At 43.6% G+C, this 12,454-nt stretch overlaps 2 protein-coding genes across 2 annotated transcripts in view; both read right to left on the bottom strand.

Moving 5' to 3' along the window:
- Positions 1-33: 33 nt before the first annotated feature.
- Positions 34-1,954, bottom strand: LOC120047155 (protein phosphatase 2C-like domain-containing protein 1). Its single transcript, XM_038992689.1, has 3 exons — positions 1,944-1,954; positions 956-1,773; positions 34-845 (listed from the first exon to the last, which is right to left on the bottom strand). The coding sequence occupies exons 1-3, from the start codon at positions 1,952-1,954 to the stop codon at positions 34-36; spliced, it is 1,641 nt and encodes a 546-aa protein (XP_038848617.1).
- Positions 1,955-9,062: 7,108 nt separating this feature from the next.
- Positions 9,063-12,454, bottom strand: part of LOC120047154 (zinc finger protein 385D-like) — a 94,216-nt gene continuing 90,824 nt past the window's right edge. The window contains exons 5-8 of the mRNA XM_038992688.1: positions 11,808-12,158; positions 11,361-11,542; positions 10,028-10,129; positions 9,063-9,314 (exon numbers count right to left, since the gene is read on the bottom strand). Of these exons, the coding sequence (XP_038848616.1) occupies positions 9,069-9,314; positions 10,028-10,129; positions 11,361-11,542; positions 11,808-12,158 (881 nt within the window). The 3' untranslated portion in view covers positions 9,063-9,068. The remainder of the gene's footprint in view (positions 9,315-10,027; positions 10,130-11,360; positions 11,543-11,807; positions 12,159-12,454) is intronic.

The raw sequence follows: 12,454 nt of genomic DNA, 5'->3' as shown, positions 1-12,454 counted from the left end.
GGCAAAACTTGAAAAATTGTCCTGAAGTTATAATTACATGGTATTTGTTTGCTTTGTCAAATCTCCTTTGAGAGTGTTTTCTCTGAGCACATCCAACCCATGAAGAAGTATGACCATGACTGAAATGTTTTCCCTTGAACCTGAGACCAATGCTGTGTCCACTAGCTCTCTACAAATGTCAGCTGCAAGGCGCTCGTAGTCCAAGGTAAGATTCTTCAGACTGTCAGCCATAGTTCCCTTCACATTGACCTCACTCTCCTGCTGCAGGACTGAGGGTTGATGTCTCTCTGTTTCCTCTGCATTCTGAATATCTCTAGCTTGTACCCCCAGAGGCTCTGGCATGTCCAACTCTGGTGGGTTGTCCTCATCATTGACACTGGATGGTTCTTCACTATCAAAAATAGAGGACCCTGGTCTTGACTGTATATAACTTTGAGAATCTGAAACGGACAAATCATCAACAGTTTGCATGACGCACAGGGTCTTCAATATTAATTTCTGTTGAGTCAACTCAATGACAGTCAGAGCTCTCTCAGCCACTGCATGCTCATCCAAGACTTCCCAGAGGCCACTGGACGCTAGGACCAGCAGCTGGAAGGATGGGTCTGTGGGCAGCGACACAGAGTAAGGCACAGGGATGACTGACTTTTTCAGCTTGCGATCGCCATAATGACCAAGCCCTCGGGTGGCCTTGGTCAGCCCCTCCACCAGACCGTGCTGTTTGTTGACGCTGATTGCCCCTCCGGACTGGAGGATGCGTTTGCGCTCCTTAGGGTTGGATGTGCTGTGATCTTTGGTCAGACGGAAGCCCCTACCTTGTTTGTACAGCACCGCATGGACGTTACCTGTGAAATGGGAATCAACAAGAGATTTGGAAATTGATAGTATTCAATGAATAAGACTTGTTTTGTATCATATTTTCAGTGTATTATCAGTATGCTAGTAAAATACTGACCACAGTTAGCAATGAGAATTCTTCCACCCTGTAACTCCTGTGAGGTGGTTGGTGTATTACTCTCCTGCCCTGTTCCCTGCTCCTTCCCGTCTGAGGAGGGCAGCCCACTGTCGATCAGGCAGAGGAGCGCTGTGCAGCCACTCCAGCGGATCTTGGAGGTCTCGTTCTTGCCAAGCCCCAGGACCCGGTCCATCTTCCAGAAGGCTGTGGTGAAGGCTAGGTTCACCTGTTCCACTTTGGTCAGATTCTCCAGCTGCTCAGGGCCTAGGCCTAGTCCAATGTTCTGGGTCTGGCCTGGGTAAGGTCTGTTGTAGTCTTTCTGGAACAGGGCCTCAAAGCTTGACAGTAGCTTCACCTGGTCCTTCTCCAAGGAGAGCAAGGGGTCCTGTTTGGAGAGTTGCTCCAGGACTAAAACAGGCATCTCCCTAGATGCCGTAACTGCAGAAATCTGTCCGTGAAACCCGTCAAAGACCCCAAAAAAGCTGGTCCCCTCTTTGCCTCCATACCCCTCATGAAAAATGGTCACATCCTCCATGTTCTTTTTCCATGTGGAGTTTTTCTCCTCACACACTGCCACAGCACGGATTAACGGGTTGCTCCCTTTGTAAGTGGTAACGCTGTATTCTGCCATGCGCTGAAGTTGGACAAAGTCCACACACTGGACCCTGACGCTGAAGCGGCTCTTACCTTTCTCCAAATTGGAAGATGGGTTGCCATGGATATTGCTCCAACTGTGGTGGAGGGCATGGTGTTGGTAAGGGCTTTCTGTGTCAGGACTGGAGTCAAAGGATTCCCCAGGGAGCCCCTCTATGGGAATACTGGAGTGAGAATTAGTCAAAGAATGGGAATACAAACACAAACAAATCAGGACTGAAATGTGTCGCCCTTTCATTTTCCATTTCACAAGTTCCATTATCTTAATAACAAAGAATGACTTATTTCTCAAACTAGCCTAGTGAATATTTCCAGACAATGTGAAGGGGTGTACCATGAGTCCATTTATGCTCGCCTCAAGTAATGGCAGTACTTTAGATTGAGTTCAGCTGTTTACTGGCCTTTCCACGGAAACAGTTTCCTTGGCAACTAAAGGCACTATGACAAAATTGTGCAGCTTGTGTGAGAGCCTTCCAAATAAGTTTTTTTTTTTTCGGAATCAAATGAAGAAAGATGTTTGGTAGGCTTTTGGTCATTATGGACATTTAGAGTAAAGTAGTAGTCTGATTAATAGTGTTGAGGGGAAGGGGACAACAACAAAACAAAAAGAGTATAGGCTTGTCAATTTACTTAAAGTACTTAAAGAGCTGGCTTTGTGCACCTGTATGCCCCTCTTTTATCCAACAGATGGCAGCAGTAGTACACCATCTCAAAGGGGACCATGGAATAAGAGTCAGTGTGAGCCAGCCTACCTTATAGGCTACTCTTGAAATGTTGACAAAATCTATAATTTCATACTTGGAGTTTAATGAAATAATCCTTAAATAATTAGAATGAGAATTTTACATCCATACCATCGTTAAAGGCAACTCAAACACACTACATGACCAAAAGTATGTGGACACAGAATCGTCTAGAATATCATTGTATGCTCTAATGTTAAGGAACTAAGGGGCCTAGCCCGAACCATGAAAAACATTCCCAGACCATTATTCCTCCTCCACCAAACTTTACAGTTGACACTATGCATTGGGGCAGGTAGTGTTCTCCTGGGATCCGCCAAACCCAGATTCGTCCGTCAGACTGCCAGATGGGGAAGCGTGATTCATCACTCCAGAGAACGCGTTTCCGCTGCTCCAGAGTCCAATGGCGGCGAGCTTTACACCACTCCAGCTAACGCTTGGCATTGCGCATGGGGATCTTAGGCTTTTGTCGGGCTGCTCAGCCGTAGAAACCCATTTCATGAAGCTCCCAACGAACAGTTATTGTGCTGACGTTGCTTCCAGAGGCAGTTTGGTAGTTGGTAGTGGGTGTTGCAACCGAGGATGGAGGATTTTTACGCGCTACGTGCTTCAGTACTTGGCGGTCCTGTTCTGTGAGCTTGTGCGGCCTACCACTTCACGGCTGAGCCGTTGTTGCTCCTAGACGTTTCCACTTCACAATAATAGCCGAATCCACTAACTTTTGTATATATAGTGTACCTTACAGAACATTTGTGAAAATGTTGCTATAACATACTGCTGCAATGTACAGACATTACTGCATGACACACAGTCAATAGAGCATTAGGGAAGCAGTGGGATGCAAGAATGTGTTCACTTCCTTCTTACCTTCAGGGGCTCCTGAGTGGTGCAGCGGTCTAAGGCACTGCATCTCAGTGCTAGAGGTGTCACTACAGACCCGGGTTCGGTTCCAGGCTGTATCACAACCGGCCGTGATTGGGAGTCCCATAGGGCAAGGCACAATTGGCCAGGGTAGGCCATCATTGTAAATAACAATTTGTTCTTAACTGACTTGCCCAGTTAAATAAAGGTTAAATGAAAAATTATAAAAAAATAAAACCTACAGTTGACATGAAACACAAGGTGACACTTCCTGAAAGTCACAGCTACTACCTGGTGTGATCTCCTTAGCTGGCGACCTGCATCACCTATCCTAGATGTCATCACCGTAACCCTGAGATGTCACTTCCCTGACAGTTCTATTACCATGATAACTCTCCTGGCCCTGCATACATTACTGCTACATTTCTATAGCAGGTGATGAGAAGGAGACAGCGACACTGAAACTAACACAAATCACCAACTATCAGAACCAGGCAGTTGCATGCAGGGATATGTCATCTACAGTAAGTTGTTTCAAAAAATGACTAAACAAAATGTGTCATTGGTAAACAGTTCACATTATCTCCATCTCCACGTTTAATAATAGCTTGAATATTTCCTGTCAGCTAAATCTTGATTGGCACTTGACATTGATAGAGAACACTGAACACACACACGCACGCACAATTATACAACCTTTCCGCAGACCTTACACAACCTTACACTCAGCCCAGGGGCACTTTCATTTTCTTAAGCACTCTATAAAGTGTATAACCTTGCCTTCTAGATCATACCCAGCATGGTTATTTTGACATTTGGTTCTTTGGAGGTTCTTTGGAAGCTGTGGGAATGTACATTTTTGGTTTCCCATTGGTTCTGGGAATTAAGTTGTAAGTTTCCTGGCCGGTAAAACTGAACGTTTTTTAAACATTCTGAGAACAGAAGTGGGCAGCATACCACCCTGCATCCCACTGCTGGCTTGCCTCTGAAACTAAGCAGGGTTGATCATGGTCGCTCCCTAGATTGGAGACCAGATGCTGCTGGAAGTGGTGTTGGAGGGCCAGTAGGAGGCACTCTTTCCTCTGGTCTGAAAAAAAAGCAAATATCCCAGGGCAGTGATTGAGGATTGCCCTGTATAGGGTGCCGTCTTTCGGATGGGACGACGTGGTCACCAAAGCTCACATTGCACTTATCATAAGAGTAGGGGTGTTAATCCCAGTGTCCTGCCTAAATTCCAAATCCTAGACATGTAATTATCCCCAGCTTCCAATTGGCTCATTCATCCTCTCCGCTTTAACTATTCCCCAGGTCGTTGCTCTACATGAGAATGTGTTCTCAGTCAACTTACTGGTTAAAATAATTTTTTCCCCTGTTTACTCATACAAAGTTGTACATATTTGTCTATTCAAACAAACCCCATTTCAAAGAAAACACTCACTCATTAAGATCAGGTGTGGCCAATTAGTGTGTGCGGCCAACACATCTGAACACACTTAACAAGACAGAGGATGGAGAGAGTTTTGTTGACCCAGAGAACAGAGTGTACATTCTTATTATGTTCTTTGAATGTTACTTGTGTTTTCTTGTGGTGGAAACTTTCATGGAAAGTTCTCTTAATGTTCTGAGAACATGACTTTAAATAGAACCTGCAAAAAACGTTATGCTGAAGTACTTAAATTCCCACAGAAGAACGTTGTTTCTTAACGTTCTCGGGAACAATTTGAGAACATTATTTTAAATAGAACCATGAGGAAACCTTAGGAAATGTTATGCTGAAATTCCCCCCTAAGAAACATATGGTCCTCAGAATGTTTCGCTCTAGCTGGGTATCCTGCACCTTTCCTAGAATGTCGTATGCAAAATAATCATAAGACAACCACGCTCTCACCAAACTCTAAGAAACATATGGTTCTCAGAATGTTGTGCGCTAGCTGAGTAGTTGCTGCACACCTAGTGCCCTTTTATAGGTAGGATACTCCTCCAATATTGCCTCAGTTAGATATACTAATATGTTCTATTGGAACGCTTATTTGGTTCCTAGAAGAGACATGGAGCAGTATAAACATTTATAACATCATACTGGCTGATATATTGGCCAGTCACTGACATGGAACCATTGCCTTTTACTAGTTCTCTGTCCTTGTAATTTATAGTACCTCTCAGATCCGTTCAGACTCGTCCAACACGCTCTCTGTGTGTTTATGGCGGCAGGTTATTCATTAGGGTCACAGTCTCCGTCTCACTTGAGTGACATCTGTTTGAGCCAATAATGAATGGCTCAATAATTGATGTGGCCAAGGAGAGAAAGGCAAGGGCGGGTCATATAACTGAAAATACTCATTTAGTATGAGGGGTCAGCCAGTAGTAATCTGAGCTAAGAGAGTAAGGGTTTCTGTATGCATGCAATGAATCCATGACAACATTAGTAATCATGTAGGCTAGTATTATTTATTTATTTGTATACTATTTGTGCCAATTTCTTTTCCCTCTGACTCAGTGATTCCACATGTTGATATTGGACATGACAAAGCCTCGGAATGAAGGTGGATTTGGAGCCAATGGGAGATGTCAACAATAGCTATACTGTACAATGTGGAGAGCAGAGAACTTAGTTGGGCTATTTGTTTGCATGTAAATGCTTTCCTTAATTTATGTTTGGATCTCAGTTCCATTCAAACAAACTCATCCCAATACATTTGGGGAAACATGTTTGTAATGTTGTTGTGTCTTGGTCGATCTGAACTGCATGGTAACCATAGACTCCTAAACAAGCCGAAGCTTGTGGGCTTTGCTCTCATCATTAAGGCCAACGTTATTGCCAAGGTCAAAGGTACTGTATAGCTCTTTAAGACTGAGAAAAAGAAAAGGTAAACGGTACATTTTTACACACATTACTCTGTGGAATTTCGAAACCAAACCTCAAAAACTCTGTGTTCTGGCCTATGTTTGGATTAGGATTACATTAGGATTACATTAGGATTACATTAGGATTACATTTGTTGTTTTGAGCACTCCAATATTTCTACCTTCTCACAAAAATATTTGACTGGGACTTCTAATCAAATCCCTATCCTAACTTGAACCATGAGAGGCATGAAAGCGGTCTGCTGAGACATGAGACTGTAAAAACCAACTGGCATGTGATGCAGGTGTTCAGTCTAAGATAACAGCACCAGGTTTCAAAACTGTATAAAACCCGATGGAAGAAATATGAAGTTCTAATGGACGTGGAATGTTAATTGAGGCATTTATCATAATGTGGAATCCGAGGTGAACATGGACAGACACGCTGTCTGAATCTGCCCTTGTGTCCCAAGGGTATCCGACTTCAGAGCCTGTTTCTACTGTGTTACTAAGCATCCCCCTGCCTGTACATTAGTCCTCCAGACACCGTTTTCTACAGCCTACAGGATAGAAAGGCAAGACCTACTCAATAGAAGCAATAGCGCAATGAACTTGTGTCTTTTTTTAAGATGACAGAAAACAACCAGCTATTAGTTCAGCAGTGTGTGCTACTGCATATAAACACGCCTGCTGTTACATATCCACAGTCCACCAGATCAATTCTTCACAATCATAAAATGAATGTTTTCTTTGGTCATCAATCCAATCTGTGGTTTTCTCAGGAGTCCTAATAAACAGGTGATAAATGTAAGGTGCTAATATTTTGGAAATAACCCCTCTGTATGTTACTGTGGGGTACCAAGGAACCTCAATACCCATTTGTCACACACTCAATGTCTTGCTCTCTGGTCATCAGGCGGCCTGCTTTGTTGTTTTTGGAGTCAGATTAGGGTTGGAAGTAGGCTCCCTCTGGCTGGAGAGGGGAGTTGTGTGTGTCAGGAATGTTGTCGGGAGTCTTTTGGGCAGATATACTTCAGACTGGGGATTGACGCACAGCCTTATGGGTTCATGGACTGGACCACAGACAGACTGAAAAAATGTCTACAATATGTACCTGATGACTTATAGTGTTTTGGTTAGCTCAAATTGCTGGCGCCGAAACCTGTTTATCAATGATTTTACTTCCTGAGGGGAAGACATCTGCAGGTTGACGTTTATTGTAATGAGTCTTGTCCTGGAGGCAGAACAGGATGATTTCCCCTTAATCCCCTTAAATTGACTATATTGTAAAAAAAAAAATCATGTTTTTTCATTTTTTTTCATTTCTTTTGTTGCTTTTAGGTCTTAATTTAAATGTTAGGGTTAGGCATTAGGGTTTGGTAAAACATCAGATTGTATGACTTTGTGGCTGTGCCAGCTAGTGATCACTCTGCTGCGCTGCCTCCAGAATAAGACTCATGACAAAAAACGCTAACCGTCAAGCAAGCTGAGAGCCTTCAATTGTGTTGTATGTCTATATGACACTATAACGTGTGCATTTTAACGTTTTAGTCATTTAGCAGAGGCTCTTATCCAGAGTGACTTACAGTAGTGCATACATTTTTGTACATGCATGTGCAACTGTACAGTCCCATTGGTGAATTGTAGCATCAACAAAGTTAACAAAGTAAGACTCTTTTATTTGAAATTGTTCATCTTTTACACATTAACAGATATTATACACAAGCATTAGTGGTCCCTTTAAACCATGACGTGGTCATTCAGAATGGTTATTGGGTGTCAGCTGGGATGGCTTTAAGGTGGAGGGCAAGGTCACACACAAACACCCATATACACCCACACACATACGCACGCACACAAAGAAACAAACACTCACACACTAACAGACACAGACACGTAAATGCAAGAGAAACTACAACACATACTCTAGCCATCTAATGCACTGCAGACGTCAACAGAGGGGGGACTTAAAGTGCATAGAGCAAAAGATGAGATCCGTATCAGTCGTGAGCGATAGCTACCTCCACTGAAGCAATGATCTTAGTACGACACTATCTTTACAAACATGGTATCCCTATAGCACATTTATAGCTCAAACTGTGCCTTGCATTAGACAGAATTGACACTGCATAGTTCACTGGTTTGTCTTATACATTATTGCAGTACAATATAACTCCAAGTCCTGTCCTTGGGTATGATTCAAGGGCAAGAGAATGGCACAGGAATGTTTGGGGCTAAGTAGCCCTGTAATACTAGAAGGGGTGGCTGCGTGGGTACTACTAAGTACTAGCTACTATAGGAGGGAATTGTGATGAGTCAATGACTCTGTGAAGATGAACGAGTAGATTCGACAGGGTGGTCCTACAGTAATGACGAGACTGGCCTGTAGTCAAGTGGAACGGGAAATGCAGGGTTAATACTGTAGAGCAGTAGTAATCCAAATGGAATAGAGTGGGCAGTAGTCCAGATGTAATGCTTCAGGTTGTCTGTAGTCCATATGTTTTGGTGAAGATCGTAGTCTTCAGAGGAAACACACCAGGACGACAAACGGTTAAAAGCCGTGGGTGGCCGTCCTATCGCCACTGACCAGAATATCGGCTATTATTTTAGGTTATTTCCACATGATTAAACATGTTGGATCGTTCACACCCAGCAGGTGATGGCTAACACACCGCGTCCATCTGTTTATTTGAGCCGTTATTCGTTCCGGTGTGGTTCTTCTCTGAATGTAGGGGGAACAGCAGAGGGAAGGGGGACACTGATCAATTCTAGGCCATTGATGGGTTCCTTGGGAAATCCATAACGGGAGGTCTGGCCAGCCCAGTAGGGTTTATCTGGCAGTATGGGTTAAACAATACCTGTGTGCCTATTATCCCCATATTCTGGTGAAGGTGGCCTGTGGTCCAAATGTATAAAGGGATAAGCAGAGGGAAGAGGACTCTGGTTCAAAACAACTTCCGTGGCACGGCCGTCATGGGAAGTCCATAGAGTCTCTAGGGTGGGGTTGTGAGTCAGTAGGGGGCAAACAGTAACTGTGTATGGGAGGTCCTGACAGGCCCGGGGGCGGGGCGGAGCAGGGCAGCAGGGAGGGTGTGTTTCTGAAAAAGGGTGAGGCCATGGGACGGAGCGTGGGTGGAGCGGAGGCCGGGGAAGGCCGAGCCCATGGCTGCTGCTGCTGATGCCAATGCTGCCAGGTGAGCGGGCATTATCTGGGTGATCTGAGGTTGGCACAACTCCTTCCCCACTGTCAGATTCACCTGGAGAGTGAGAGCAAGAGAGAGCGAGAGAGACAGAGTGAGAGAGAGAGACAGAGAGAGAGAAAGAGGGAGAGAAAGACAGAACAAAAAACTCAATCAGTGTCTGAGAGTGTGGGTTTGAAGGTCAATGGAGCCCTTTGAAATCGTCTTCTGTGTTAGTGATAGGGAAATGGAGCTTCCTCTGAACACCAAGATGGAAATTGTTATGTGCTGTCAATCAACTGACTCATGTATTCTAACCTACTGGGAGGAATCTTTGCTCTTTCCATATATAAGTGTCTCCTCTGGGTTAATACAGTTGATGATGGGATTTAGACGTGTCATTTCCCACAGATTGTCAACCCCTGGGCCTGGTCGCAAGTTATCTCTGTCTGCCACTTTATGAGACCCATGATGGAAACTTGACTTTCATTTTTTTCTGCCATTTGGCCCCAGATGAATCCCCAATACATTCCACCTTTAGCATGTCGGTCTCAGACCTTCATTTTTACTAGGCCTGTAAAGTCACAAACCGTATCAACTTCATATCTAGGGGTTATTGAATAAACGAATAATAAAGAACACCGTTTTAGATTACAAAACAAGAAAGAGATACCCTCAATCGTGTCTCTCACATCTTGGTGACAGAGATTTGTGGTGTAGAGACTTTCTGATTGTTTAGGTGATTCCTATGATTCTGTATTTTGTCAGTATTGAGACAAGGAGGGACTTACTGGTTGTGTGGCCTGGACTTTTGGGGGTTTACTGTAGGGACTGTATTTGGGTTTGGCTGGTTTGCCTGCCGCTCGGTCTTTGTGACGTCTGCTGCTGATGTGCTGGAGGAGAGATGGAGAGGACCGTAATGTTATATAATAAGAAAGAGAGAGACCACAAGTGATTGGTCCTAGATTTACTTAAACCTCTACAGGATCGGTGGGTCCCCCGCGGGATGGTTGAGCTAACGTAGGCTAATGTGATTAGCATGAGATTGTAAGTAACAAGAACATTTCCCAGGACATAGACATATCTGATATTGGCAGAAAGCTTAAATTCTTGTTAATCTAACTGCACTGTCCAATTTACAGTAGCTATTACAGTGAAAGAATACCATGCTATTGTTTGAGGAGAGTGCACAGTTATGAACTTGAAAATGTATTAATAAACCAATTAGGCATATTTGGGCAGTCTTTATACAAAATGTTGAACAGAAATGCAATGGTTCATTGGATCAGTCTAAAACATTGCACAGACACTGCTGCTATCTAGTGTCCAACATCTAAATTGTGCCTGGGCTGGAATAATACATTTATGGCCTTTCTCTTGCATTCCAAAGATAACAGTACAAAAAAATATATATAAATACGCTTTTTTTTGTATTATCTTTTACCAGATCTAATGTGTTATATTCTCCTACATTAATTTAACATTTCCACAAACTGCAAAGTGTTTCCTTTCAAATGTTATCAAGAATATGCATATCCTTGCTTCAGGTCCTGAGCTACAGGCAGTTAGATTTGGGTATGTCATTTTAGGCAAAAATTGAAAAAAGGGGCGCATCCTTAAGAGTTAAGGGGGCTCAAAAAGACCAGGGAGGACAGAACACCACTAATTGATTCGGGAAGGGTTGTCAGCCATAGAGGTACAAATTAAAACAAGAAAATTGCCAGTAAATGCAATATGTCAAAATTGCATGATCAATGCAGCACTCTAAAAGTCCAAATATATATATATAAAAAAACTTGCCAATTCAATTTTAAGACATGTTCCATTCATCCAGTTTTGAAAGCCTATCTACTAATTTGTTTCTATTCATTTAGTGTAATCAATGCCTGAAAAATGTTCTCTGTAATTTCAAGGTTATATTACGTAGGCTTAGTAATAATTTCTCATAAGACACTACTTCAACAAACCCAAGAGAGACAGACACAGTTATACCACTGATAAGAACATGACATTTAAATATAGTGAATTCAAACAATTTCCATTAACAAAATTCACAACTTTCACTCATGGAACTGTGATAATATACAATGGCTAATGTTCATGTAACACCTTGGTGTATCTCACCTGTTTTAGCTGTGTCTCGGAGTTGACATGCACATTGCAGATCTCACAGTGAAATGTTTTGTTCTGCAGGCCCGTGGCTGCCTTCGTGGGCGGAGCTAGCTTACTCTTGACCCCTGGCCGGGGGAAGGACTTGATGGAGCCCACACCACTCCTGGCCTCTAGCATGGTCTTGTGCTTCGTACCTGGACGATAAAATAGGAAAAAGTGAGTCACAATAAGGTCTATCAGGCATTTGCATCCACAGTCCTTTGCCACTATTATGTAAACAGCATTGAGAGGCACTGACATTATTTGCCAATGAATAGACCCTACCAATCAAATGATGGACATGATTGGCTGTGTTCTTCACATTGACAGAAGAGTGAACTCTATTTAAGAGCTACTATTCAGGGTTAGTGATTGAGCCCCCAGGGACAGGAGGGACTGAGAGGAGGGCAGGTCTCTCACCGCTGTTATGAGCCTCCAGTTGGGATGCCGAGTTGACGGCCATCTTGCAGAGCGAGCAGTAGAGCAGACGCCTGGCTTTCTCTTCCTCTGTCTCCGGGTCTGTCTCAGCCTCTTGCTCCACCTCCATGTCTGGTTCTAAAGGTGAGCTGGGTTTGGGCGAGGCCATGTCATCCCATCCTGTAGCTGAGGTAGTCTCTGTCCCTGTGGATGAGTTGGGACTCGATGCCAGCGTAGGTGTCAGGGGTGGTAACATTGATGTCATGGGTGCCAGGGTTGATGTCAGGGATCCCAGGGTTGGAGCCAGTGTGAGCACAGGAGATAGTGGTAGTGGCGATGCACCTGGAAAGCCATCTGCAGAGGGCGATAGATATGTTAATTTACCTTCCCTGATGAAAAAACCTGTTACAAGACGACTACTGCACCAAAAATAATTGTCTCATGTATGGAGATCAAAGGCATCTATGGATCAATAAGATCTGATGAGAGAAACAACACAAGTCGGTATAAAAAATACTGTGAACTGGCTCCTCATTTACCAAAATAAAATGTTAGTCTCGGCAGCATCCCCTGATCGATGTCAATTCCTCTCAGTTCTCTCTACTGCAATGACACAGAGTGAAGATCGCCAGCCAAGAGAGCGAATCAAT

The sequence above is a fragment of the Salvelinus namaycush genome, chromosome 5, assembly GCF_016432855.1.
Source record: "Salvelinus namaycush isolate Seneca chromosome 5, SaNama_1.0, whole genome shotgun sequence".
Lineage (NCBI taxonomy): Eukaryota > Metazoa > Chordata > Actinopteri > Salmoniformes > Salmonidae > Salvelinus > Salvelinus namaycush.
This window is presented reverse-complemented; position numbering and strand designations above follow the sequence as displayed.